Genomic DNA, 27,926 nt, shown 5'->3' with positions numbered 1-27,926 from the left:
TGCAGCTTCATTGAACTTCTTAAATGACCTCCATGGATGTTGTTCGAATACTTCTTTCAAGCTCATTTATGTAAAGTTAAAGATTTTATTCTAGGCTCAAGCGCGTTCATTGAACGCGGTACCATGCGAATATAGTCACAAATGGTGGCATATAATCTGCACCCGAGCCTGTTGGATTTGTTGTGAAAGTGTGTGAATGATTTCCTGTGGTTCCACAGAAAATACCTGCGCTTGAATCTACTGGGTCACTTGAAATATCATATCTATGCATTCCCTGTCTATCCGAACCTGCTGCAAGATTTGTATAACCTCTTTTTGTTATTGAATGTGAATGATACCTGTTGTGTTTGTAGTTCCTGTATGAGTGTGCGGTGGAAGTTTGCTTCTTTAATTTTCTTCGAACCTCCTGTTTGCTTTGAAGAGTTAGCACAGTATAAGAATTTATCTACAATCTGCTTCCACGTACCAAAACCCAGAACTGTTGCTGGATTTGTTGAGTTCATTGACGTATAAATAGAGCCTATAGGATATATGGTTTCAAGAACCTGAGTCTTCATTGTTTGAAGTTCATGTTTAACATTTATAAATTCCATTGCCATCTACAATATTTATATTGTTTGTTATTAAACCATTAGGAAAAGTAGGAGGATAAATTCTTTGTTCTTGTACAGTTGCACCGTTTCTTCCTGTTTTTGTTACTATTTCGATGCATGCTTTAATTTCTTTAATCTTGATTGTTTGAAATTCTTCATGTGTATGGTTCTTGTCGGCTTTTCCATTAAGCGCAGCATTTTTCCGACTTCTTTGCATAATTTTCATCTACATAAGTTTTGTCGACTTTCTTATCTAACATTTTTGGTAGTTCATATGCTTCAAAGTTTCTGGCATGATCTTCGATATTCCTGCAACTGTTATCTAAATTGTTAAGAGTATCTTTTACGCTTGTACTCGGATTCTCTAAAGGTGCACTTGAACCCAAATCATAGTTCAATATTATGTCGTCTGCTCTAACAGTAGTGAAGGATTTATGTGTATGTTCTTTGTCAGCTTTCTTATCTAACATTTTTGGTAGTTCATATGCTTCAAAGTTTCTGGCATGACCTTCAATGTTCATACATCTGTTATTAAATTGTTTAGTGTATCTTTTACACTTGTACTCGGATTCTCTAAAGGTGCACTTGAACCGAGGGTATAGTTCAATATTATGTCGTCTGCTCTAACAGTAGTGAAGGATTCATGTGTATGGTTCTTGTCAGCTTTACTATTTAATGTAGCTTGAAGTTCATTTATATCGGAGATATTGTGCTTATGAGATTTCAAAACTTTGTTCATTGCTTCAAGTTCATCTTTGCTGGCTTTACTTTTAATAGCATCTTCAAAAGTTATTTTTGCCTTAACTCTCAAAGTAAATCTTGGTTCAACTAATACACCGTTAACATTGAAAGTAGAGGCATAAATTTCACCGGTATAACCAAATGCTTCTGGTGCTTTAGCTACATCATACTGTACAGTACAGCTTATGTCATAACCTTTAGCACGAATGTATTTATATCTTCTTTCATTAACATTTTTTGTTTTCGCTTCATCACTTCGTGTTAAATATCCATGGTAGTCCGTTATAATCTGTTCGTCTGAAGTTATATAATGAACGTGGTTCTTGACTTTATCACTCAGAGCTAAAAGCTCATTTTTGTCTGCTTTTTCGGCTAATTTCTCATTAACATCATTCACTTCTAATTCAACTCTTCCGCCAGAACTCTTATTATCATTAATCTTTTTCATTAATTCGGTAATTACGTCATAAAGACTATATTCTGTTTTCGGTTCTGTAAATAATGAGTCAAAATTTCTTTTCATCATTACATCGCTGACATTAATGATATCAGCTATACCTTTTTCATTTATTCTCTTCATTAATTCTGCAATAATGACGAATATATAATCTGTTAATTTATTCTCTTCATCGAGGGTTATAGAATGTTTTGAAATTGAATCATTAACTCCTCTAAATAAATCAATAACTTCAGGATACACGTTTTTAATGTCTCGAATAACCCGACCAGTATCCTGTTGTTCATGTTCTTCGTTCCCGTCGTTACGTGGTTTTATATCTCTAACCATCATCAACGCAGCCATAACCGGAGGGTTTGTTGCTATCTGTTCGAAAATCCGTCCGTTATGTACGGTATATCTAAATAATTTCTTTGTGTTTGTTAAAACATTTGAAACAAGTCTTTTAAAACCATCTACAAAATTTCCTGTTTCACCTAATGTTCTTGCAGCATTTACAAGCTCACCCATTCCCGCTTTTGACCCCAAAAACGTCCATATTGCATTTATTTCACTCTGTATAGTTGTCCATTCAGCGAAACTAATACCTGCATTCGCTAAGCTGAAAATGAAATTCAGTGGATCGAACTTAATTCCACCTTCTTTTTCAATTTCAACGAACTCACTAACATGAGATTTTAAGTATTCTTTCGTTAAAATTGTTTTCCCCGATGTTATGTCATTAACGAAACTATCACCGTCAAAAGTTAACGAATTCAATTTCGTCGTTGATGCTTTTATTTCATACACCGCTTTATCGATAGTTTTTGGCTCACCTTCTTTAGAAGCATATGAAACATTAATGAATGAATTATATGTATTCGTGAATGAGTTAAAATCAATGATTTTCATTAATGACGCCTTTAATGATTCATTTACTGTCGAATCCCTTAAAGTAATTAATGAACTGTCATTTATGAAAGGTACACTGCAAACCGTCGAGTTTGGATCAAATGCTGTAGTTGGTGCAGGAATATTAATGATATAAGTCATTAAATCATTAAGTGACGTAAATAATGTTGTCGTTTTTGATTTAATTTCTTTAGCATCTGTTATATATGGTAATTTTATTTCTGTAGTTTCTGAATTAAAGATATTCGCTAAAATGTTTTGTAAACTGTTTTGAACAGCTGTGTAAACCGTTGAATCCGGAACTCTTACGATTTCACCGTCCTTAATAAAAGGCATTGCACATGGTGTAGTGCTTGGGTCAAATCTTTTTGGGTTATGATTCAACATATATTCTAATGCTTCATAACAGACCTATATACGGTTGTATTATCTTTTTCAATAATTTCACCGTCCTTTATAAACGGCATAGTACATGGAGTTAAAATAGGGTCAAACTTTTCATAGTCCTTCCATGTTATATATTTCTCAGTATTTCCATCAGAAATAACAATATATTTGTCAGTAAGTGTGAGAGAGTATTGACCAAAATATAAACGTTTAGCTCTGTCAGCTTCATACGCATATGCAGCTATACTCATATTTTAATGAGAATAAAATGTTGTTCTATTTGCAAAGTACAGACCCAAACGAATACGGGACAGTAAAGCTACAAACAAACTTAGGTCTACAGAATGAGGCGCTTGCATTCAGAATGGTTGACTTCAATACTATCGCTTCATTCGTTATAACAGATGAAACAGATTTCATGGAGATTGAAATAGATGGAAAGAAGCACGAAATAAGATTTCACAATAATGTAGAATATAAGATGGAAACATTAGCTGGAGTGTTAAATGCTCTCATAAATACTACAATAAACAAGGATAACGAAGAAAACTTAATGAATGTTAAACTTATTGCAGGAGTTTTGAAGTTCAGTTATGTGAAGGAGTTTAAGATACCAAGAATGAGTCATAGAGTACAACTTCTTTTGGGTGCATACCATATGACATTTCCTTTGAAAAGTGTTGACAAAACGATTGAGATGAAATCTGTTCCATACGTATGTTATGGTAATTGTTTATACATTGAGTCTAAAAATAGCTAATGTCACAGGCATATTTCAGGAGTTAATAGTAAAGGTTCAGTAGAATATAAATCCTTCTGTTATGCAGTCAATTCAATGTTCATTCCAAACGTTCCTGTCATAGCAACTCATTTAGGTAAATGGGTTCGCATTAGTCCTCATAATTTGAAAGACATGCAATTCAGACTTGTTGACTTTCAAGGAGAGCCTGTAGAACTGAAGGCACCAGTGCGAATGACTGTTGAAGTTGACTTTTTAGAAAATATTAAATGCAACAGCTTACAAGAGAACTCAGAGCTAAAAATATAAAGTATGAATGTTATGTATTAGGTCATGAACTTTGGTTGTTGCTGTTTGATGAAACAAATGAGTTAGTTATGTCAGTCAAGAGAACAGAAAAATATTGTGTTAGTGAAAACTGCACCAAGTCAATAAGATTAGGTTTGCATTATGAAGATGAGTTCGATACTGTTGAAGAAGTTTTGGATAGATATTACAAATTGCTAACTTGAAATTTTTTGACTGACGGCGCAAAGCGCCAAGATGGGCTCAAAGAGCCCTCCTGACTGCTTTTAATTTACTAAAACATATTTCAAACAAAGTTTTATATTCTGTTGAAAGTTTTGTATATTCTTTCGAATATTTATACTTAAACTCAACTCCTGTAGTTCCTGGTGTTTCAATGATGCGGATGTTACCTATTTTCATGAATAGTGGAGTTTGACCACAGCATTCGATTTCAGGGTCGAGATAGTCAATGACACATTGTTTCCCTGTTATTCGTGAGATAACATTTTCAAGGTCCTCCTTTGTTAGAATTATTTGGTTCTTGCTTATAAGATTTGTCAAAAGCTTCTTATCGTCTTTGAGTAAAATTGTTTGGTATAACTGAAGAAGGTAATGGTCTACGTTATCTGAAGGATTTGTTTGAACATTTGTGTAAGGATTGTCGTTGGCTTCTCTTGAAAGAATTTGGTCCAGTGGTGGATACTCTAACTTAACATCTGATGTAGCGTTAGCGTTTGAAGCTGTGTTTAAATTCACCGACTTAAGTTCTGGTTCTTTTTCTTTCAAACACTCTGAACTATAGTTCTTTATGACAATATTGTTTGTCGTTCGTGAGTCAACATTTGATGTTGGTTCAATTGGAACATTAACGGCACCAGCTAAGATGGATTTGCTTCTCATTTCATATAGAATAAAAACCTTTTATATGTATGAAATGAACAATATACTCGACAAGGGTTTGAATGTAAAGCTAACGAATGAAAATATTGTTGAATTCACTGAGACAGGTGCTGTGTATAAAGATGTAGAACTACTGAACAAAAGAGCTAAGGGAAGAAGCAGGAACATGAACAAAGGGTGGAAGCCTATAAAAATTTATGTCAATGATGGCTCAGGAGGTTCAAACATAAAGTATGCAGAAAGTTATAGAGTTTATGCTCTCAAAGGTGAAAAGCCTTCATTTAAGAACAGCTATTCTAACGCATATCCTCAAAAGCTAACGGATGGGGAAGTGGATGATATGAATGACAGCAAAAATATTAACAGAAATGGCGACAGAGATGCATGGAATTTGTTTACCATCAGTCAATTGAAGGTTAAACTTTAAAACAATGTTGGTCGTTCCCATGGAATATTTTTGACTTTAATGGTATTAGTCATGATATGAATCTCAAGGTATGAACGAGGAGAGATGAGAGACTTATATGCTTCCCAAATTTCTTCAAAAGGTAATGTTATACCTGACTGTTTCCAAATGAGTTCAATATCATAGCGTGAGAAACCTTGAAAGATAACGAAGTCAGTTATGAGACGTTTTATGTTTAAAGCTAAAAACCTCCATGTTTGCATAAGTATTGCTACAGTTAAATGGTAATGTCTGACTTTAGTAATGATGTTAGCTAATGGTGAGTCTGGTTTTGACACTAAACCTTTTCCGGCGAAGTCGTCACAAACTAATAAAGTGTTTGAAGGATATTTTTTGAAGGGGTATTTTGAAAGTTTTGACAGAATGTAGTTTGTAAGTCGTTTCATATCGTAAACTCCTGAGTACTGACGTAAGTGGTGTTTGTCAATAATTCTTTCCATCTCCTCAGAAGTCTTTTGCATTCCTGACTGTATAAATTCAACGATGGCATAATATTTCCTCTTACGTCGAATGTAACGTTGAAGAAATTCAATGAGTTCACTGTCTGGAACTTTAACGACAGAGGCTTGAACTTTTGACATAAATGTTTTCGCTGTTGAGTCCATAGAGTCTGAAGTTGCTGATATAATGATTTGGTCATAATATGAGTCGTTTCCTAAACGTTCTGTTATGAGTATATGACGAATGAGGTTAAATGTCTTACCTGAACCCATCTTTCCACAATAGAAATAAACACCATTTGAACAGAACTCATAGTCCTTACTGAAAGGAAGAATAAGAGAAGAGTTAAGTTTGTCTGTAGTTTCATTCATGTCTTCATCTACGTCATGTATTAAATGCTTCATTTTTCTCCATTAAAAATGCAAGTCAGAAATATTCAGAACATAGCACCGAGTCTAACTGACAAGAGTATAAAGATATACTATGAACACGTTATGATGAAACCTACCAAAATTCAAGAAAGTCAGTATACTTATGAATATCCAAGACACTGGGTAGAGTATGTAGGAGGTGAGAAAGCTATTGAAATCAGACAGGTTCGAAGTATTCCAGCAGGAAGAACAATATTATTGAAGAACTTTAATGTTTTGAGATATAATGATGAAACAAAGAAGCAAGATAGTTTCCCTGTTGCTGTGTATGTGAACTTAGATACAGGAGATGACATGAAAGTTTTTAATACAAAGCTTCAAACGGTAGTGAGAGAACAACTGACTGCGGAAGGACATCCATTACCTTCAGAAGTTACCATAGCATATAATTTTGAAACAAACTCAATAGATTTTAAAGTCATCTCTGCAAAGAAGTCAGGTTTTACATTTAATGAAGCAGATGTATATTCGAATGAAAACTTCAAAGCTATTGCATGGTTAGATAATGACGATTGCTTTAAGAAAATATTTAAATACAGTGACTCAACGATGTCAATAGATGACCTTCGTGGAATGTTACCATCGACGTTTACAGTAGAAGGTTCAGCAGGATTGCTTACAAGATTGTCAATTGGTGGTATTTGGTCTCGTGAGAACATTGTTATAAAATCCAGTATAAGTGAATTTGCTGAAGAATCTATATTATGTCTTTCAAACTACATGTATTCGCCGCCGAAGCATTATAGTATAACAAACTTTGTCAGTAAGTTTAACATAAGACTTGTCGAACCTTCTTCAATGAAAGATGTTGTGCTACCTAAAGATGGAAAGGATGGACTCATTATTGAGATGATTTTAATAGCATATTAAATGAGCTTGTTCTTGAAGGTCATTCATGATGAAATAACTGTTGTAGAAGATGTTAGCAATTGTTCAGACATTTTGAAGCGTATAGATGATATAAGAAATAAGTTAGATAGACCGCAAAGCGGTGAGGGCGAAGCCCGTGAGAACGCTTATGTTTCATTGACTTTCTCCAGTAACGAGAACTTTTATGAGATAATATTGAAGAGAGATGATTTTAATATGGTGTAAATGGTAGCTTGGGCAGCTTTAGGCGCAATGGGAACAAAAGCATTAGCATTTGGAGCAAAAGCACTTGGAGCTTATGACGCAGTAAATAAAATGAGTGGAGGAAGGGTTTCGAAGACATTAGATGCAAATAAAGGGAAGATTGGAGGCTGGGTTGCAAAGAAGTTAAGATTAAATAAAATAGGGCTCATAAATAAAGCATCCAATTTGGTTGCGACTGAGTCAGAAAATGCTTTAGGAAAGGACGATGAGTTTGCAAAACACGCAAAAGACTTTAATGACCAGATGAAAGGTGAAACAATGCATTTAAATAGAGTCGATGGAACTAAAGAAAATGTTTCTTCTCCACCAGTAGTTCTTCCGTATGGTCCCTATGGAATGTATGGAAACCCTTACGAAAGACCATTTGACCCATTGACTGGTGGAAGTAACTGGTATCATTACGGACGAAGAAGAAAGACAGTCAAGTTGGAGACAGACGTGAAGAAAGCAACTAAAAAGAAACCAAGGAAGAGAGTTATAAAGCAATGAATTCAACAGGGTGAAAAACAGGTGAAAAAAGAGGTGAGATCTCACCACTTCACCTAAATTTATTTTTGTGCTATGTTTTCATACGTGTGAGGGTGGTGATATCATTAATTTTTAAGTTTTATTTTTTATTTTACTGAAAATTTTTATTTGGATGTAAATGACAGAACAAAAGCAACTCATTCGAATTCCACAGTATAACAAACATACATTTAAACATTTATTCTTCCTTCCTGAGCATAACATGTTCTTTCAAATACATCCGAGACCAGTTGACTTTTCATTGACTGTGTATAAAGATAGAAATAGTTATATCATTAAACCATACGATGACGAAGGTAAGTTATGTAAATTGTACGTTAAGAAGTTAGAGAAAGTTTATGGCTTCAAGTATGACTACAATAGGGTTAACACTGATGATGAAGATATTGAGGAAAATTTATGAGAACATTAGTGAAGTCGTTAGTGAGAACGATAGTGAGAACGTTTATTTTTTACATTAGTGAGTTCGTTAGTGAAGTCATTTATGTGTCAGATGGTTTTGTAAATATTTAAGGTTAACTTGGGTAAGGTGGAACGCAGTGCCGCCGTACCCAACTTAACCATACTAACTACTTCAAACTCACAAACTACCGAACAAATAAAGAAAGTAGATGTTTTCTCAAAGACTCGACATGAAGATGTATGGAGTCATTCGGGAACATGCAGAACAGGACAAATTGTTAGTGGTCCAATTACAGCAGGAAAATCATTTGATTTAAAGCTTCGTTTAAGAATTCCTGTTAGAAGATTCCTTCCATTAGAAGCTATTCGATTTATTCCAGCTTTTGCAGGAAACATTCAGCTTAAAGTAAAGTTCAGTAGCGACGCCTTACAATGCACATCTATATCTGTAAATGATATCATTGCTTTCAATCCAACTCTTAAAGTTGCATTTGCTCCAGATTCAAATCCACCGACAAATAAATTTGTTCCATGGAATGAACCATTCACTATGATAACGAAGGCAGTAGAAGCTAGTGGAACAGTTACTATTACAACTGTAACCCAGCAACTATTTCGAACAAAGATGGATTTTAATGAATGTTTCATTCATCCAAAGTCATTCTCTTTAGACCCTAACATTTATACAGAACTTGTAGAACATTATACAAACGAGGCTTTATGTTTTCCTGTTAAAGTTATGGATTGGATTCCTATGGACGGTTCATTCTCAAAGAATACAGATAGTTCAAGTGCAACATTTACAGCAGCTTATACGCCTATTAATGTTAAAAGTATTTGGGCACTATTTAGAAAGAAAGACAACTATTATGTTAATTTTGAGAACCCTAAGTTTAAATATCTTCAGCTTTCCATGGGAGCTTATGGAAATATGCCTGCAGAACCTGAAAAATCATATGGACTGTATTTTATGAAATGGTTGCGAACGCTTGCAATACAAACAATGATATGATAGGATTTAATGAAGATGTTATGAGGTCATTGGTGGATGATGGTAGTGTGGAACATAAATGGGATAGCTATGACAACACACATTTCTTATGTGGTTTTCCAACAGAAGTGGACTTTTGCTTCCAGCAAGGTCAAACATCTACTGCTCCAATAACATACAAATTGTCTGTTAAAGGACCTATTGAACTAGCAACTGAAAACGTACCAAAGCCACTTATTGGATTTATGAGGGATTGTTGCTTTGCTATTCAGGTGCGTGCTAATGGCATCCCCATAATAAGATTAGATGACTATAACTTAGCTACGGACGACAGTGAGGAATAAAGGATGAACGTTTATTTTTAAAGCTTATAAATGAGTTCTTCATCAAGCTCTCGTGAACCTTCACCATCTATGAAACAAACTTTACCAAACGGTTATGGAGCACCTATTGAATATTTCTTACGAGCTGCACAATGGCAAAGAGCAGTCTCACCAAGGTTAGGTGTTCCACCAGCTCCTGTCAAAAATAGCATTTGGTCAAGTCCTTATATAAGATATGGTCTCCCACTAGGTTTGCTAGCTACAGCAGGAGCAGTTATGATGTTGAAAAGAAATAAAGCAAATGTTGTAAATAATACTGAAGTAGTTGAAGTTAAACAAACTCCAACACCTTCGCCAAAACCAACGCCTTCACAAGCAAAACCTTCAATGACTCCTGAACCTATGGAAGTACAAACTCCTGTTCAAAAGTCAACTCCTAAACCGACTCCAACATTTAAACCAGAACCTACTCCTCAAATAAATCGTAAAACTCCTGCGTTTCCTTACTGAAAAAATAACGTTATTTTTATTTTATTTGAACATTTTATTTAGAGTAAAATGGCAAATAAAGTCACTGAAGCAATGAAACAAAAGTTTTTGGTAGAATACATTAAATCAGGAACTATTCCAGAAGGTTTTTACATTCATACTATGAAGGATGGTAGAGTTCAGTTTAGAAAGATAAAGCAACCATTAGATAGAGAAGGTATATTAAGGAAGATTAAACTTCATGAGGACAACATAGCTGAACTTAAGAAGAAGCTAGAAGAGTTGGAGAAAGGAAGAGAGTTATAAAGCAATGAGAACGTTTATGTTATGAGAAATTTTTAACGTTAGTTTTATTTTTACTGAAAATTTTTATTTGGATGTAATGACGAAACTATTGAGATAACAAACTACAACGGTCATGAGTTCAAGAACTTGTTCTTCGTTCCGCGTGAGAATACATTCTATCAGATACGAGGGAGAAAGGGTAAAGTTAGTTTAAGCATTTATGATAGCAAACATAATGGAAGATATATACAAGCAGTAGATACAAACGGTAAGCGTGTTTCATTAGCTTTGTCAAAACTTATAAACATTAATTATGACAGCGACTTTGACCTATATGAAGAAGAAAGTGAGTCAGAAGATTATGAGCTGTTATGTGAAGCACAGCAATGGGAGGAGTTGCAATACTTTTGTAAGTGAGAACGTTAGTGTGAACGTTAGTGTGTACGTTAGTGAGAACGTTTATTTTTTCATGCACGTGCATTGTGTCGCGTGGAGTTGCCATGGGCAATGACCTGCGCACAATATATAACGTACAGAGAGGTGAGATGAGGTGGTTTATGTGATAAATACTTTACGTGGCAGAAATAGTTTAAGGTTATTAGAAATATTGCATCTGCGATGTAAAATATACGTTAGTGGTTTTGTAAAGTGTCAGGTTGACATATCTTCGGTAAGATGGCGCGCAGTGCCACCGTACTGAAGATATGTATACTAACTCTTCTCTATAAGATACATCAATTTGTTGTAATTTCAAACGTTTCCATTGTTTTGTTTGACCACAGGGAAAGGCCCAGTGGTCATGTATCACAGCAAGAGCTTTGATTTGGTCGTAGGGATTGACCCTACGACCTTTCTTGCCTTTAGGCAATGGGATATTCTGTAAGCTAAATTGATTTTGTAAAAAAGATTTTGAAATATCTAAATATTTGAAATCATTTGATTGAAGGGTTGGGGCGATGGGAACATGGGTGCAAGCTTCTTCCCATGTCATTTTACCTTCTTCAATCTGATTGGAATACCAATTAGGTAAATTCGATCGACATACCCTTTGTAAGGATTCATTCTAATGAAGTACGTTAACAATCAAAATATTCTATAAGTGTCTAGTATGGAATTCAAAAGAATAAAGAAAATGGTAACGTAAATAAACGTATTATGAAATAATTTATAATTAAAATGAAAAAAGAAAAAATAATAAGTAAAGTGACTGGAAATGAAAATGAAAATCAGTGTACAGTTTTATTTTTTTCTCGCTGTGAAAACGTATTCGGTCTTTTTTTTAAAAAATTAATTTTTTGTTAGAGATAAGAGCTAAAACTCGGTAAACAACTTCTTTATGTCTAGAAAATTCTATCTTGCCTTTTATTTTTTTTCTCGCTGTGAAACGTATTCGGTCTTTTTTTTTAAAAACTAATTTTTTGTTAGAGATAAGAGCTAAAACTCGGTAAACAACTTCTTTTATGTCTAGAAAATTCTATCTTGCCTTTTTTTTTTTCTCGCTGTGAAACGTATTCGGTCTTTTTTTTAAAAACTAATTTTTTGTTAGAGATAAGAGCTAAAACTCGGTAAACAACTTCTTTATGTCTAGAAAATTCTATCTTGCCTTTTATTTTTTTCTCGCTGTGAAACGTATTCGGTCTTTTTTTTAAAAACTAATTTTTTGTTAGAGATAAGAGCTAAAACTCGGTAAACAACTTCTTTATGTCTAGAAAATTCTATCTTGCCTTTTATTTTTTTCTCGCTGTGAAACGTATTCGGTCTTTTTTTTAAAAACTAATTTTTTGTTAGAGATAAGAGCTAAAACTCGGTAAACAACTTCTTTATGTCTAGAAAATTCTATCTTGCCTTTTATTTTTTTCTCGCTGTGAAACGTATTCGGTCTTTTTTTTAAAAACTAATTTTTTGTTAGAGATAAGAGCTAAAACTCGGTAAACAACTTTTTATGTCTAGAAAATTCTATCTTGCCTTTTATTTTTTTCTCGCTGTGAAACGTATTCGGTCTTTTTTTTTAAAAATTAATTTTTTGTTAGAGATAAGAGCTAAAACTTTGCAGACAACTCCCCCATGTCTAGCAAATTTAACATTCGTCTCCATTTTTATATATTTGGTTTAGAATGTTCGAAAATGCGTAATATGGTCATTAATATTAATTGAAAAGAACCTTGAATTAATTCAATCTGATCTCACAAAATATTTTAAATTACAAACTTTGTAGTTTGAATAGATAATTAGTATTAAACTCAAATAACTAGTTTATTTTTGAATAAAAATTATTTGAATTTATTCAATTTTGTGAATTTTCCTTCAAAAATCAAGTTTAAATATCTTATTTGCCATATAATTATAAATACAATGAAACATATTCGAAATTGAAAAGAATGACTTTTTCTGTTCTTTCAATCATTCAATTTGAATTTTGCAATATTGGATTTCTCATTAAATAGCTATTAAAAACAGCAAGCAATTTAACTTACATTCAAATTTATTTGTGTTATATTCAATCTTCTCAAAACTTATAATTTTCGGCTATAGCATGATTATATGCTATATAATATAATAAACCTATAATAGTATCATTCTTTCAATTATTTGAAGAGAAAACCGAAAAAATCTATTTTCGGTCTATAACAGTGTTATAGCAACAATAGAAAAATTTATACCAATAATCGCTGTAAATATTATAGATAGTTTCAGAACCGGATATCTGAATGACAATATTTAGACCGAACAATTATTGAAAAATGATTTTTTGAGAAGATTAAAACCGTTCTGATCGTTAAATAATGTGTGGGTAAAACTTTAAAAATACCATATTGGTATTTTAAAAGCAGATGATCAAATAAGTTGAAAAAATATTATTTTCAATATTTGCTCTTAAATTGTTGATCCTCATGGTGTAAGCATTGTTGCTGATTAATTTATTGTCTGATAATTGAATTTCAACTGAAAAGTAAAATTGTATAGCTTTGAAACTGAAGTGGAACTTTTACGATCAGCATTCTGAAACAATGCCCATATCATTGTATCATTCTATATCAAGTATATGGATGAAGTAATGCATTATTCATTTTCCCATCATCTCTCTGAAATATTTTATTTTTCAGGCCAAAATTTTTCATTTAATTTAAACATGAGTCTTGTAAAACGTGGTGAGCCACCTATTGCTGCTAACGTAGAGCCTCTTAATACCTTTGACTCAAAGAAGATCTACAACACATGCTACACTGGAATTGCAAATCACAAGATCGCTTACGACAATACAGATTACGCTGGCGAGCGTGACAAAGCTCTCAATCACTGGTGTGAAGATGGTGTCAAGCCAATGACCCCAGAAGAGCAAGCATTCGAAAGAGAGGTCAACTGGAAGATGGTCAAAAAGTTTACAAAGAAGATTTTCTCTTTAGATCTTCAGCACTTCAGTTTCCCTGTTGCTTACTCCGAGCCACGTTCACTTCTTGAGAGAATGACCGACTTATTCTCATTCTTGGCAATGAAGTACGCTGATTTGGCTGCTGCCGCTACAACTCCAGAGGATCGTTTCAAGTATATCGCCGCTGGTATTATTGCTAGCTTCCACTTATACAACCAAGCCAAAAAGCCATGGAACCCAGTTATTGGTGAGACATATGTTGCCCACTGGCCAAATGGAACAGTTGTCTATGGTGAACAAGTTTGCCACCACCCACCAGTCTCAAGATTTGAGATTTTCGGAAAGGATAACGCTTGGAAGTGCATTGCCCAATGCAATTTCACAATTGACAATGGTATGATCCAAATTACCATTCACCAAAAGGGTCTCTTCTATATTGAGTTCCCAGATGGCGATAAATACGAGTGGGAATTCCCAGATGCTCATGTCCGTGGTCTTTTACACGGAGACAGAATTGTTCGTGTAGCAGGAAAGGTAAAGATCCAGAATGTTGCAAAGAACCTCGAACTTTGCATCCACTTAGCTCCAAAGAAAGATAAGAAATTAGGAATCAATGATTTCGCTTATACACATATCTACGGTGGTATTCGTCCACTGGATACAAAGAAGAAGGACCAGTACACACACATCGTCAAAGGCGACTATTGCAGAAAGGTTTTCTTCGATGATGAAGTTATTTACGATATTGAGAAGGATATCGTACAAAGACCAATCCAGGATATCGATGAGGAAGAGATCCTCCCATCAGATAGCAGATTCAGAATCGATCGCGCTTACTTAATTGACAAGCAGCCTCTTGAAGTAGCTGATAAGGTCAAGGAGTCAATCGAAATAGCTCAACGTCGTGAGGAGAAGTTGAGAATTTGTGTCAAACCATCTAAATAAAGCTTTATTATGAATTCTTTCTTATCATTAAAAAAATTGTCATCTTTTTACCATTAAAACTGCATTAATATGTATAAATAGTTAAGTTTGAATTAAAATGAGTAGTTTAAATGATATTAATGACGAATTTTTAAATTTATTTGAGTTCTTAATTATATCTATTATAGTGGTCATTAGATTTCTTTTTATCGCGAAGTTGGATTTGTTTTTACTCAGTGTTAATATATTTATTATATACATGGGTTCATATGCTACATATTGCTATAGTACTGTTCGAGCTAGAAGTACATACATCCTATTAATGGAGAGCTATCACAAAATAGAGAAAACGCATTCTGCTTTTTGACATTCTCTCAACAAGTTGAAAAATTATTAGAGTTATATTAGCTAACTTTATTGGACCAAATTGCACTATAATGTTAAGGGATATCACTAAATTTAAATAAGAAATATTGATAATACAGCTATGTATTAACTAAACATCTTATCACCCAGCAATGATTAAGTTAAGATTGAAGGATATAATGATGCTTTTCATTCGCACTAGAATTGAGAAAAAGGCATTCTAAACATCAGATTATTCTAGTATTTTACTTAAATCGATATATAGCAAAAAAAGATTGAAAGAACAAATAATGAAGCTTTTTAAGAATTTTTTTCTTTCGGTTGAAATATATGATTTCATTTTCCTCTTCGTTCTTTGATTCAGGAATATCAAATTCGCATGTTAAATTTGTAAATTCTATTTTGATTGTATTTGTTGTATTGTTAGTAAAATAAACTTCTCCTTCTATACTAGGATTACTATCATCAATATAACTGCCATCAATTGTAAGATTACCTGGAGAATTATGACAAAAATAATTTCTTCTACCTGTGTTATTAATAAAATTGCAATTAACTACACTAACATATGCTTCCATAGAACTTATTATTACACTTAAATTATTATGTATATAATTACACGACTTAATCAATAAGGTTTCTGATGAATGGGTAAAATACGTATATACACCTGAACGAAATGTATCAGAATTATTATTAAATGTGGAATATGATGCTCTGGATAAATTATAGTATCCTATGTCAAATAAGCTAATCACAGATATATCAGTATAAGAAATATTGATAGAGTTTATTTCAACTTCTCCATTTTGTAAAAGAATATTTCCTAATACATCTTCATTTAAACTTCGGCTTTGAGAAATAGAAGAATCAAGAATCTTATTCTTAGACTCAGAATTTTCACTAACATCAGCATAACAATACATTCCAGCTCGAACAGTACTTGAGTTTAGACTACAAATTCGATTTTGGACGCACTCGCCTTCTGAGGAGAAAAATACACTTCCTCCTGATCCTTCAGCATTAGTGCAATTATTAAAATTTGTTGTTTCAATAAGCGTTTTCGTTGTATCTTTCGAAGTTCTAAAGTTAATGGCACCTTCTCTGATTAATGAGCCAAAATTACAAAAGCTTATGTAATAATTCTGATCTCCTGAACTAAGTTTTTCGTTTTTCATAAAGTATTTTGTTCCAAGTAATGAACTTTGGAAAAACTCTTTCCATTCTTGATGTAACAATTCTGGTATTATAACTTTCTTGCGGCATTTCAAATTGGCTTTTGATTTTTTGAAGTAATGAAGTTAAAATTGTTTTTCGACCAGAAACTAAAAAAAAGTACCTATAAATGTAAACTTCAGAAAATAATTCTTCAAGGATTCAATTCTATCGGTGTATATGTTTATTTAAAATATGATTTAGAGGTTAGTTGTACACTAGAATTAAGATGAATATAGATTATGAAATCACTAATTATTCTAAAACATATTTTTACTAAAAACAAAAATAAAAATTACGTCATTGATTCGAGTAATTTCTTTGCTTCTTCAGCAACAGTAGGAAAATCTTTGTTATCGACAATCTTTTCCAGTAATGGCTTAGCAATGCTTTTGTGACTTATTTTAGCAGTATGAAGCATTGCCGGTGGATATCCTAAATTTACAGCTGTCTCAAGATACTTTTGTCTAGCGTTAAATTGAGAAAATTTTGCTGCAGCAAATGCGTAAGCTCCATTTGTTGTATCTAGATCTGCGCATTTGATAAATAAATCTCTAGCTTGATTCATATCTTTTTCAACATTATTTCCTTTTGCCAATAAAATAGCGTAATAATACATTGCATGAGTATTATTTTTAGCTACAGATTGTTTAAGATATTCTATTCCTTCTTCTGTTTCATTATTTTCAATCAAAACTTTTGCAAGTTCAAAAGCTGATTTTGAATTATTTGTTGTTCTATATTCTTTTCTAGCTACTTTAATTGCTTCATGAATATTACCTTTACTTGTTAATAGTCTTATAAGATTAAATGTGGCAACTTCAGAACCTTTTTGTGAAGCTTTTTTGTATAATTCTATTGCTTTTTCTTCATCTTTTTCAACTCCTTCTCCAACTTCATAAAGTTTTGCTAAATTATTGACAGCTGCTGGATCTTCTTCATCTTTTGCATTTTCTTTTATTGATTCTATATCTTGTTTCATTACAGAAACTAATATTTTAGCATCTCTATGACCTGTTTCTGCTGCGGCTTCAAGATCTTTTATATCTTCATTTCCAATTCCTCGAAGATAAAGACTTTCAGGGTAATTTTTGCCTTCTGCTTCTTTAATCAATTGGCTTAATACTAATTGAGATTTTGACTTATCTACAGGATAGTCTTCTTCACTAGAATTAACGTTTTGTAATAAAACTCTAAGTTTTTGAGGATTTTTCTCTTTCATGATTTCAGCAGTTTCTGGCAAGGCCTTGAGATATCCTTTTTCGGCTGCAAGTTGCATATATTTATTCTTCTCATCTTGATCGTTTGTATACATTGCATAATAATAACAAGCTCTTGAAAGACCGGAATCTGCAGCAGATTTTAAGTAACGGATTTTCGTATCTTTATCAATATCTCTTCTGATTGCAACATTGAATTGAGCCTGTGGTAAACCAGCTTCCGCCGCTTTGTATAAATAATCTAAATAAGTTTGATCTCCTTTAGAAGCAAGAATCATTGATAAATTAAACATTGCTAATGTGTATCCATTATCAGCAGCAAGCTTATAATAATGAATTGCTTGCTCTGTATCTTTTGGTAATCCATGTATTCCTTTTTCATAAAAAGAGCCCAGAACATTATTTGCTGATTGTATATTAAGCTCGGATGCTCGTGTATAGTATTTAACTGCCATTGCATCATTTATTGTCACGATATCCCCAAATTCATAAAGATGAGCTAGTAGAAGAATGGCATTATTATGGTCTTTGCTAGCTGCAGATTGTAAATATTCAATCCCTTTGCTAACATCTTGTTCGAATTTAATTCCACTTACTAAATATTTTCCAAATAAATATTCTGCATGAGTGTATCTAGCATTTGCAGCACTTTCTAAAAATTTCTTGGCTTCTAGAATCTTCTCTGTTGTATTTTCTTTCAATAACGATCTTGCTTTTTTATAATTTTCTCGAGCCTTTTTCATTTCTTCAGTATTTATAGCTTCTACACCTTGATTTTCGCAATCTTGTAAGGTTTTATCGGATTCAGACATCTACTTGAATAATGCTCAATTTCTTCTTTGAAAAAAAATAATCAACAAGAAGATATTTCTCATTGAATATTTGATATATTTGTAGGTTACATACCACAGTAGAACAAAAATTTTCATATAATTAGGAACCAAACAAAGAAAATGAAAAATAATCTCTCATACAATCAAATTTACTTATTCTGACTCTAAACTTTGCCTATAATATAGCTACTAGCTACTTCTTCCACAGGTTATATTATCTTTCTAATCGCATTTGAATCAGAATATTTCATTTTGGAGTGATTAATTGACAGAACCTCACATATATTAGCTTAAGTATACAGTAATTCAAATCCTTATATTTTAAATGTATTGTAAATATTATAATATGATAATCTTTTTCTAGTTTACAATATTATGGCTTACTGTATTGTGTATAAGCACATCCTTAAAGAAGCATATATTGTGGAAACACAACAATTATAAACACCTCAATAGGAATATAGATCGAAATTCAATAGAACTACAAATGGCTTAATTGAAGCAAATTTTGGTGGATAGTAATATTCTATATTACAGGTAATCATATTTCTGATTCAATCACAAGCAACAGAAATTTGATGAGAGCGCAATTTTGATAAAGCATTCATACAAATTATGGAATATCAATTTGAGAAGATTATTTTTTTGAGAGATAATAAGTGGATTGAATGGATAACTGTTCCAGAAGATTGATGGGTAACTGTTATCCATTCTGGAAACGATGCAATAATGATTTTATCCGCTCAATTTCAGATTATTAATTTTTCGCAGTAAATTAATCTAATACATAGGAATTTAGAGAGTTTTAAGTCTAAAAAGGTGATTGCTGATAATTAAGCAACAAAATGACAATAAATAAGATTTGAAGAAAGGAGTTAATGAAAATAAGAGATGTATTAATGAACTTTATTGATATTGTTGTAAATGAAATTCATTTGGTTGAAACGAAAATCATTGATTGAAAATTGAAAAGAAAGAAAAAGTTGATAAAGAATTTAACAAAAAGTGATTTTTCTTTAAGGTTTTTATCGTTAGGAATTCAATTATTTGAATAATGAAAGTTATGTTGTCCAAACAACTATATTTAAATTTCTTATATTGATATGATTTTATGACATTTATATTTGAGAATTGATTCGAAAAAAAAATCCTTAATCGATTAATCGATAGGAGTATATTCTACCATACATGTATAAATAAAATATATCACCTGTATTAATGAAAGCTCCAATTTTGGTTAATTTTCAATATGAAAATACTTGAGAATTTAATTTATGATATTATTTCTTATAGGATAAATAACGAAATATCAATTCAATACTCAGTACGACCACCGCAAAAATTATCTCAATGTTTACAATATAAATATTTTTAAGATTTATGCATATTAGGATCAACGACATCGATGTTAACCAGTAACAGAAATAAAAACGATAATTCATTCTTAGTAAAATTGTAAAACCAATAAATCGATCATTTTGTTCCATTAATATAAATGTAATGATAATATTGTTTCGATTTGATTTTATTAACAAACAGTGAAAAGCTGAGATTGAGTAGTTATCAAACCAAAAATTGAAAATTCAAATACTATTATCATTGTATGTATTACAAAAGGTCATATGCAATTGAATGTATCACAAAAATTGATATGTTTACTAATTTTTGCTAAGCAAAATTTGAATTGTCATTCAAAATTTAAGGCAAGTCTCAATATTTCATTATATATTGAATGATTCAGATTATATTGTAAACTTTCACAAAATTTCTTAAGTTCCAGTGAAATAATTCTGATGACTATTTTACATTTCAAATATAATTAAGATGTCATATCCCATCGGAAATTATCCTCGTCAGCCACAGGCGCAACCTATCCCACATGCGATGCATCAGCAGAGGATGTATCAGCAAGCAAGTCAATATCCTCAACAACAGTCTTATTACTATCCTTCGAACCAACAGTATATTCATATGCAGCAGAACGTTCCACAATATCAAATGGTTCAATACCCCCAGGTTCAACAACCAGCTCAAATGAATTACATACCAGATCCAGCCTACTTGCAGCAAATGAAAATGGCAACTCAGCAACCACAACAGCCCGTTCAAAGATACCCTCAACAGCAAGTTGCTTATGCTCAACAGCCAAAGAAAAAGGTTGATCTTCCGGCTCCACCGCCTCAGCCCGCGATTTCTTCTCAGGTTTCAACTCCTGTGAAGCAACCACAGCCACAATATGCGCCAAAACAATTTGTTGCACCTCAACCAGCACCTCAGCAAATTGTACAACCAAAACAACAGATAGTTCAGGCTCCAAGTACGATTGACACAACCTCGTTAGCCAAAGCTCCAAATCAACCTCAAATACATTCATCAATTCCTCCAGGTTGCTTTAATATTATCAGTCGTGGAAATATTCCTGGTATAACGTTTTCTCATATTTGTACCGATAGATACGCGTAACCATATCATTACTCATAATCGGCTCAAATAGCTACTATTTGGGTAATAGGATAATGTATTTTTACCATTTCGATTCACTATGGATATAATAAATTTTACTATCTGTTAAATATTATATATTGATGTTAGAAATTCCTTCCCTTTTTATTAATTCTTTTTTCACTGTGAGAAAAAACGATCGATTTCTAAAAAATAATTTTACAAACAACATTAAATAAATAAAAGGATATATGAATAACAAGAAATTTTGTACCCTAAATATTTGGGAGAATTCTTCGAACCCCTATTTTTGGACAACAGAAATCAAAATAATTTTGTTGAAGTGATAGGTTCGTCTATGGCAGATTGTGCATCTTCTATAATGGTATCAATAAGTGTTTTCGAATGGTTTTCGCATCCAAGCATGTTTTCCAGTTCAATTCTTCGATCAGTGAGATTTTTGAGCTCATTGAGTTTTCTCTCAACAACATCATTGTATTTTGTTGAATTAATTTTCAGCAAATGACTCCTCTGGTCCTTGAGTTCATCTAACTTTAAATTTGAATCAAAAATTTTCTGATTTATATCATCTATTTGAAGTAGAAGTGTATTGGCATTGTTAGACTGATCCAAGAGCCAATTCAACTTCTGCATCTTAGCTTCATATGAATAAATATCGTCTGCTTTCAATTCTTCCCAATCGCTTTCAAATTCAGTGATAATATTTTCATATTCGTGCAATTCTGATGATCTCCTGTCAAACTCATCACACTTCAAAAACAAACTGTCTGTAATATCGTTTTCTATTGCATCTTCTTCAAATGAGCATTCTGATGGTGATATTTCACTTGTTTCTTCTTGTGTGTAACTTTCTTCCTCGGCGTTTTTCATTGATGAAATTTTATTTTCGAGAAATTCTTTCTTCTGACTGAGTAAATTAACTTCATTTTGCATTTTTTCTGTATCAATCTCGATTTTCTTCAATTCTTCTAGTGCATCTGCTTTCTCTTTGAGTTTAGCGATGATCATATCTCTTTTTCGTTGTAAATCAGTCTTCTTTTGACGTATTTCATCGATTTCACTGTTATAATTGTGATTTTCGATATTGTTTAGTTGTAATTCATATTTGTGAAGATGATCGTGAATTTTATTTCGCATTTGAGACATTTTTTCTACTTTATGTGATAATTTTAATAGAACAACTGCTTTTCTGTAGCTATCTGTTGTTTTCTTATATTCATTTATCTTTTGTTTTCGAGTATTTAATTCTTTCTTCCGAGTGCATTGATTAATTCTTATTTTAAGTATCTCCCTGTGTAGTAGGTCTGTACTTGTTCTCATTTTAGAATTCACTTTGCGTGTGTGTTCAATTTGTGCTATAACATTTTCCATCTAAAAAATTCCTCTGAAAATTTCATCAATAAAATCTTTTTCATTTGATGTAGGTCCACAAAATCGTAACGATGCTTTCTTGATTTTGGTGTTGGATTTAGACTACGTAGATACTTGATGACTAATAGACGAAGAATGGAAGAAAACTGCAAGAGCGATTTCGAGATAATATTATTAAAATTAACATTCGATTCTTTGACCTGCAAATAAACATATTTGTACTATTAATCGGTTTTACAGAATAGATCTTGCGTTATTGTATGTTTTGAAAAAGAATCGAGGATTTTTCATAAGATACTCATTTTACGAAATAAAATGATATACTATCTACGAGACATTTGTGTATTGCTTCCAATATGTGGCTAGTAACTACAGAAATTGTAGTTTCAGGAAATTTGAAGGACATTTGGAATCCTAATAAAGACATTGTAATATTGAGCATCTCCTATTTCAATATACTATAATGATGAAAATATAAATTCATGTAATCTGTCCTTAAATATGCTATCTAAACCTGTGATTGAAACTCGATTTCATCATAAAACATGAGAAGATTCCAAACTGTGAAATAAAACGAACATTTTCACATATGAGACAACAACCATATATATTAGGTTTCTCAATGCTTCATTTAAAATTCCAAAAAAAATTCGAAATTTTGAAAATCATGAGAAGAAATACAAATTTTCCAAGAAAATTTGCAAAATGAAAAAATTTTGGATTAATAAACATTATTTATTTTTGATTCTTGTTCCAAGATTTGTCATTTTTCCCTTATATGATATGAATATTTTGGATTATTATTATAATTTATTTTTATTGACATATTTCATGATATTCATATAATAATCTGTTTTAAAAAATGAATGAGAATATATTTATTTTAAAAAAGAGAAAAGGTATTAGTATAGATTTTTATTTGAGTGCATTTAAAAGGTTCTACTTCAAAAAGTTTATGTAGTTTGCTTTTGTAGGCGACATAAAACTACATCTTCAAGTTATTTGTTGCAATTCGCAGGATTAATCGTGAATTTTTGTTGTATAATAGTTTTTAGTAGATAAATTCGTCATGTTCCCGTTTGTATCTCATTTTGTTTTTTGCTTTATTGATGAAATTTCAATTTGTTGAGTGAATATCGACAATTTTGTTAAATCTTGTTTTAAGCGCAGCAGTAATATTTAGAGTCTATTAATTATATCTAGACTTTCAGAATTTTGCATTATTTTTATGGTTGAGGTTAGATCAATCGCCTAACCAAGTAACGAATGTATGTAAAATGACTTTTTCTCGAAAACGGTCTTGCAGATTTTTATGAGAGTAAGACATCAATATATACAACAATTGGGGATTAATTTTAGTGGAGTGGCTTACGATTTTCATCGTTCAAAGTATCGGGGCAAATTATTAAATTTTAAGCTATACAATTTCCTTCGTAAAGCTTTATATTTTGAAAGAATAGAACAATTGGATATATTCTTATTAAGTATAAATGACATCGATTTTAAATTGCATATATGTCAACACTGCTTCTGACATTAATGTAAATACAAAGTACTAAACTACTATGCATGAAGAAAACTTCAATTTCTCTCCACAATTAAGAGAAGTTTGGATTTTTATTCCTGAGAAAAATCCGCTTGAAGTTGTTCATGAGAATTTTTTTCCTTGCGAAATAACGTATTTTTTGTGGAATTACTTTCATTTGAGTGTTTCAGATTGATAAGGCTGTAAAATACATATAAAATTTAGTAAAATCTCTGCCAGAAATGATTCCGCGCAACAAAATGTTTTTTCGTTCTAGGTTAAAAGCGGCTATATCATTTTCAATTGCTTTTGTTACCTTGTCTCTATTCGCAATATTGGCATTCGTTACGATTTCAGATCAAAATCTCAATCCTGAAAAGAAAATCTTAAATATAATCAAGAAAATGACATTACGTCAGAAGATTGGTCAACTCTTTGTTATTGATATTCCGAGCGAAATACTATCGCAAGATGATTTACAATTTATTCAAAATCGAGGAGTTGGAAATTTTATTTTAATGGGAAGGAACTTACGAAATCAAGAGCAAATTAGAAATCTCACCGCAACAATACAAAATTATTCATATAACCAATATAATCTTCCTTCATTAATTTCGATTGATCAAGAAAGTGGAAGTAACATTCGAATGTTCAGGAATTCAACTGTATTCCCTTCTTCTATGACAATAGCAGCTACTAATAACCTTGAAAATGCCTATAAATCTTCATATCTCCAAGCTCTAGAGTTAAATGATGTTGGAATTAACTTGAACTTTGCTCCTGTTAGTGATGTTAACAGTAACATACATAATCCTATTGTTGGTGATAGGTCATTTGGTGATAATCCGAATGTGGTCAGTAAATACGTCCAAAACTACATAAAAGGTCATAAAAAGGCAGGAGTATTGTGTTGCTCAAAGCATTTTCCAGGTCATGGAGAAACATCTCAGGATTCACACTATGAATTACCAAGAATTAACAGAACTTTTGAAAGTTTGAAGGAAATTGACCTTCCACCCTTCAAAGCATCGATCAATTATGGTGTGGACATGATTATGTTGGGTCATTTAATCACCCCACTTGATGAAACGATGCCTTGCAGCACAAGTTCAAAATGTATAAATTATTTGAGAAATGAACTTGGATATGAAGGAGTTACAATAACAGATAGCATGGTTATGAAAGCAATTAAGCAAGAGAAATACAATGAAACCATTTTAGAAGCTATTTTAGCTGGTGCCGACTTAATTTGCAGCTGTGGAAAGGTATTTGAGCCATTTCAATATTATACTATTGATTATTTGATGGAATGTGTTGAAAAAGGTCTTCTTCCTATGAAAAGAGTTGAAGAATCTCTCAAAAGAATTATTAAGCTTAAATTGAGCTTGGAAAAGGTTGATCATGCAGTAGATTACCAACATAATTACGAAATAGCCCGTAATATTAGTGAAAATGGAATTACGTACTTCAATGACGAAAATCAAAAATTAATTCCACTAAATAATTCACAATCGTATATTTGCATAGAGTCAAACTTGTCAAAAGAGTATATGCTTGAAGAATACATAAAGGAAAGCTTTTGTACGCGATTATCAAAAATTATAAATTTGAAGAAATATGTTTTCGACAAGAAAGTCAGTCAAAATGATAAAGACCAAATAAACATTTTGGCGAAAGAAAACAAGACAACAATTTTTGTTCCTTACAAATCAAGGTGGAATAAAGAGCAAATCCAAGTAATCAAAGAGTACTACAATGTCAACAATAATGTTATCTTAGTTTCACTCTCTGATCCATATGAATTCTTGGATTTCAAATTTATTCATTCAAAAATCATTGGTTATGAATATTCTCCTCTCAGTCTGTCTGCATCTGTCAATGTCATAATTGGTGCTAATAAAATTAACGCATCAATACCTTTCAATGTTCCAAATAATTTGTAATTTAATTTCTTATTATATTGTTATTAATATTATTGTAAAAATTTCTATCTATAGATTATTTCTCTATGATTGTTTACTAATCATTTACAAATGTCAAATAATAAAATCAAGGCTGAAATTTTGAGCCGAAATAGATCATGGAAGGTCAAAATTTGTGCGTCCTGCTAGATTAAAACAGATTTTAACTATCTTAATATGTAAGTTCAATTCAATAATAAGTACTCATGTCTGAAGTAAATATATTCCTTTAAAAATTGATTCATAAACATAAAAACTATATAAACAATTTACAATAACAAAAAAATTATGGTTTTGGCATATCATTAAGACGTGCAGGTATATATTTCGGCATAATTCGTGGTTGAGAGAGTCTTCTATAACCAAGAGCTGTTTGGGGTGTTACGAGATTACTTTCCATTATTGGATCTTTTCTTATCAGAGGGAGTTTTTCACCTCCAATATTTCGTAAATTATTGAAATATGGTAATTCCAATAACTGTGAAACTGTTGGACGCTCATTTGGATCTACAGTAATACATTTTGTAATCAAATCCCTTAAATGTCTGCTATCTATAATTTCTGATGGGAACTCACCTGATTCTATCTTTTCGATAAGTTTATTTTGGTCATTTGAGAAGAATGGATATGTATTCGTAGCAATATAGAACAAAGTAACACCGAGAGACCAAATATCTGCAGCCATTGGGTTATATGAGGCTTTTTTGAAGATTTCCGGAGCCATAAACAATTTTGTGCCCTTAAATTCCGAACTTGTCGGATTTTCTGAATATATCTTGGATAGTCCGAAATCTGTAATCTTGACGCGACCATACTTGTCTATTAAAAAGTTGCTTGGTTTGATATCACAATGAGCAATTTTTCTGTCGTGGCATGCTTTAACACATAGGATTACATCGTAAACATATTTCTGTAACTCTTTGTTACTGAGCATTTTGCTATATCGTAATAGTTTTTCAAGATCATTTTGACAATGTTCCATAAGTAGATAAACGTAGCCATCGAATTTAAAGTATTTATATAGACTAACGATTTTTTGATCATCGAGTGCAATTAAGCAATCAATTTCTGATGCTGAAAACAATTTTTCGGGAATTCGTTTTAATGCAAAATTACTTCCATATTGAGTGGAGTAAACTAAGTAAACAGTTCCATATGCACCTTTTGCAATTAGATTTTGGCATACAATCCCGTTGTTTTGGAAAAATTCAACTTCTTTTTGATCCATATTTGATTTTGATGAATGGTATCGAAAATTGACAGACGCCTGTTATGAATTTTAAACTATATATTTCGAATGTACCATGTTGGATAATATATGTTCGATATTTGTCCCAGAATTGGTTTCAATTCACATTGAAATTTTGTTTAATTTGCATGTTATTCGCTTACTGATATTCTCTATTTTGGGAGTATTTCCATAAATTATCGTAGTTGGTCTGGAAGTAAAAAATTGAATCAGAGATATATTTACATCCTTATGACAATATAATATATTATTAGCATTATTAAAGTTAGAAAAATTGAATTTTGTTATCGGAAAGTTTGTTTTGTTTGAACTTCACAAAAATATAATGTATTGATATGATTTTTATTGAGATTCTGTATGATTTGTGATGTATATGATTTTTGTTATTTTTCGATGAATAGATTTTGAAAGAAACTGAAAGTCTCATCACACTTTTCAATGCTCGATTTTTAAAAACTGTTTAAAAATGGAGCTTATATTGAAAAGTGTGATGAGACTTGCAAAATTTACAATCATTTTAAATTTTTGTTATTCATTAATTATTTCTAATAGTATTTATTTTAATAGTAATTATTAAAAAAAATATTTTCGGATGTCATCGTTTATATTCGATGATAGTATTGAATGAAATTTCAAATTGTAAAGCTAATTGAATATTCCGAACTATTGAAAACCTAAAATCAAACATTTTCAGAAAGATGAGTTCATATTATTGCCACAGTTACAAATTTATAATTATTTTTGTAAATATTTAATCTTTCACAACTTTCAGAAACAACAGCTTTGAAATTCGACATATATATTCTTTATTTTGGTTAATTAATAACTTTACTTTATATTTTGTTGAATAAATGTTTGAATGGGCATAAATTTTTTTGAGCAATAAGAAATTGGAAAATAATTTTATTGAATTCTTTAGGATCCAGATTCTTATCCATAATCT

General features: G+C 31.7%; 13 protein-coding genes and 2 pseudogenes across 15 annotated transcripts, besides 3 other annotated features; 9 read left to right on the top strand and 6 right to left on the bottom strand.

Moving 5' to 3' along the window:
* Nucleotides 1-8,518: part of a mobile genetic element that runs on past the window's edge.
* Nucleotides 1-11,203: part of a mobile genetic element that runs on past the window's edge.
* TVAGG3_0359220 (keratin-associated protein family) lies at nucleotides 1,179-2,136 on the bottom strand (the record flags this gene model as incomplete). Its single annotated transcript, XM_051231391.1, has 1 exon — nucleotides 1,179-2,136. A coding segment is annotated over one exon (958 nt), but the record flags the coding sequence as incomplete, so codon positions are not given.
* Nucleotides 2,739-3,320, bottom strand: TVAGG3_0359210 (annotated as a pseudogene). The gene has a single exon. A coding segment is annotated over exon 1 (582 nt).
* Nucleotides 3,338-4,117, top strand: TVAGG3_0359200 (annotated as a pseudogene). The gene has a single exon. A coding segment is annotated over exon 1 (780 nt).
* TVAGG3_0359190 (uncharacterized protein) lies at nucleotides 5,022-5,409 on the top strand (the record flags this gene model as incomplete). The annotated part of the gene is made up of 1 exon (XM_051231390.1): nucleotides 5,022-5,409. A coding segment is annotated over one exon (388 nt), but the record flags the coding sequence as incomplete, so codon positions are not given.
* On the bottom strand, nucleotides 5,420-6,274 carry TVAGG3_0359180 (protein of unknown function, DUF4106 family; the record flags this gene model as incomplete). Its single annotated transcript, XM_051231389.1, has 1 exon — nucleotides 5,420-6,274. One exon carries the CDS (start codon nucleotides 6,272-6,274, stop codon nucleotides 5,420-5,422), a length of 855 nt encoding a protein of 284 aa, XP_051101119.1.
* TVAGG3_0359170 (uncharacterized protein) lies at nucleotides 6,323-7,204 on the top strand (the record flags this gene model as incomplete). Its single annotated transcript, XM_051231388.1, has 1 exon — nucleotides 6,323-7,204. One exon carries the CDS (start codon nucleotides 6,323-6,325, stop codon nucleotides 7,202-7,204), a length of 882 nt encoding a protein of 293 aa, XP_051101118.1.
* On the top strand, nucleotides 7,805-7,957 carry TVAGG3_0359160 (protein of unknown function, DUF4107 family; the record flags this gene model as incomplete). The annotated part of the gene is made up of 1 exon (XM_051231387.1): nucleotides 7,805-7,957. The coding sequence occupies one exon, from the start codon at nucleotides 7,805-7,807 to the stop codon at nucleotides 7,955-7,957; it is 153 nt and encodes a 50-aa protein (XP_051101117.1).
* On the top strand, nucleotides 9,764-10,222 carry TVAGG3_0359140 (repellent protein 1 family; the record flags this gene model as incomplete). Its single annotated transcript, XM_001323192.1, has 1 exon — nucleotides 9,764-10,222. One exon carries the CDS (start codon nucleotides 9,764-9,766, stop codon nucleotides 10,220-10,222), a length of 459 nt encoding a protein of 152 aa, XP_001323227.1.
* Nucleotides 10,271-10,507, top strand: TVAGG3_0359130 (uncharacterized protein; the record flags this gene model as incomplete). Its single annotated transcript, XM_001323193.1, has 1 exon — nucleotides 10,271-10,507. The coding sequence occupies one exon, from the start codon at nucleotides 10,271-10,273 to the stop codon at nucleotides 10,505-10,507; it is 237 nt and encodes a 78-aa protein (XP_001323228.1).
* A 1,074-nt stretch (nucleotides 11,204-12,277) lies between the features above and the next one.
* Nucleotides 12,278-13,114: a mobile genetic element.
* A 495-nt stretch (nucleotides 13,115-13,609) lies between these two features.
* Nucleotides 13,610-14,859, top strand: TVAGG3_0359100 (lipid transport; the record flags this gene model as incomplete). Its single annotated transcript, XM_001323194.1, has 1 exon — nucleotides 13,617-14,801. The coding sequence occupies one exon, from the start codon at nucleotides 13,617-13,619 to the stop codon at nucleotides 14,799-14,801; it is 1,185 nt and encodes a 394-aa protein (XP_001323229.1).
* A 1,684-nt stretch (nucleotides 14,860-16,543) lies between these two features.
* On the bottom strand, nucleotides 16,544-18,408 carry TVAGG3_0359090 (ERAD pathway; the record flags this gene model as incomplete). The annotated part of the gene is made up of 1 exon (XM_001323195.2): nucleotides 16,657-18,393. The coding sequence occupies one exon, from the start codon at nucleotides 18,391-18,393 to the stop codon at nucleotides 16,657-16,659; it is 1,737 nt and encodes a 578-aa protein (XP_001323230.1).
* Nucleotides 18,409-20,210: 1,802 nt separating this feature from the next.
* TVAGG3_0359080 (uncharacterized protein) lies at nucleotides 20,211-21,054 on the top strand (the record flags this gene model as incomplete). Its single annotated transcript, XM_001323196.2, has 1 exon — nucleotides 20,239-20,877. One exon carries the CDS (start codon nucleotides 20,239-20,241, stop codon nucleotides 20,875-20,877), a length of 639 nt encoding a protein of 212 aa, XP_001323231.1.
* Nucleotides 21,055-21,115: 61 nt separating this feature from the next.
* On the bottom strand, nucleotides 21,116-22,428 carry TVAGG3_0359070 (uncharacterized protein; the record flags this gene model as incomplete). Its single annotated transcript, XM_001323197.1, has 1 exon — nucleotides 21,181-22,248. One exon carries the CDS (start codon nucleotides 22,246-22,248, stop codon nucleotides 21,181-21,183), a length of 1,068 nt encoding a protein of 355 aa, XP_001323232.1.
* Nucleotides 22,429-23,169: 741 nt separating this feature from the next.
* On the top strand, nucleotides 23,170-25,760 carry TVAGG3_0359060 (glycosyl hydrolase; the record flags this gene model as incomplete). The annotated part of the gene is made up of 1 exon (XM_001323198.1): nucleotides 24,292-25,716. The coding sequence occupies one exon, from the start codon at nucleotides 24,292-24,294 to the stop codon at nucleotides 25,714-25,716; it is 1,425 nt and encodes a 474-aa protein (XP_001323233.1).
* Nucleotides 25,761-25,943: 183 nt separating this feature from the next.
* Nucleotides 25,944-26,973, bottom strand: TVAGG3_0359050 (MAP kinase kinase kinase protein; the record flags this gene model as incomplete). Its single annotated transcript, XM_001323199.1, has 1 exon — nucleotides 26,021-26,962. The coding sequence occupies one exon, from the start codon at nucleotides 26,960-26,962 to the stop codon at nucleotides 26,021-26,023; it is 942 nt and encodes a 313-aa protein (XP_001323234.1).
* Between the last annotated feature and the right edge of the window lie 953 nt (nucleotides 26,974-27,926).

This window comes from Trichomonas vaginalis, chromosome V, assembly GCF_026262505.1.
Source record: "Trichomonas vaginalis G3 chromosome V, whole genome shotgun sequence".
NCBI classification, from domain to species: Eukaryota; Parabasalia; order Trichomonadida; family Trichomonadidae; genus Trichomonas; species Trichomonas vaginalis.
The sequence above is the reverse complement of the archived record's forward strand: the minus strand, read 5'-3'. Positions and strand labels throughout refer to the sequence as shown.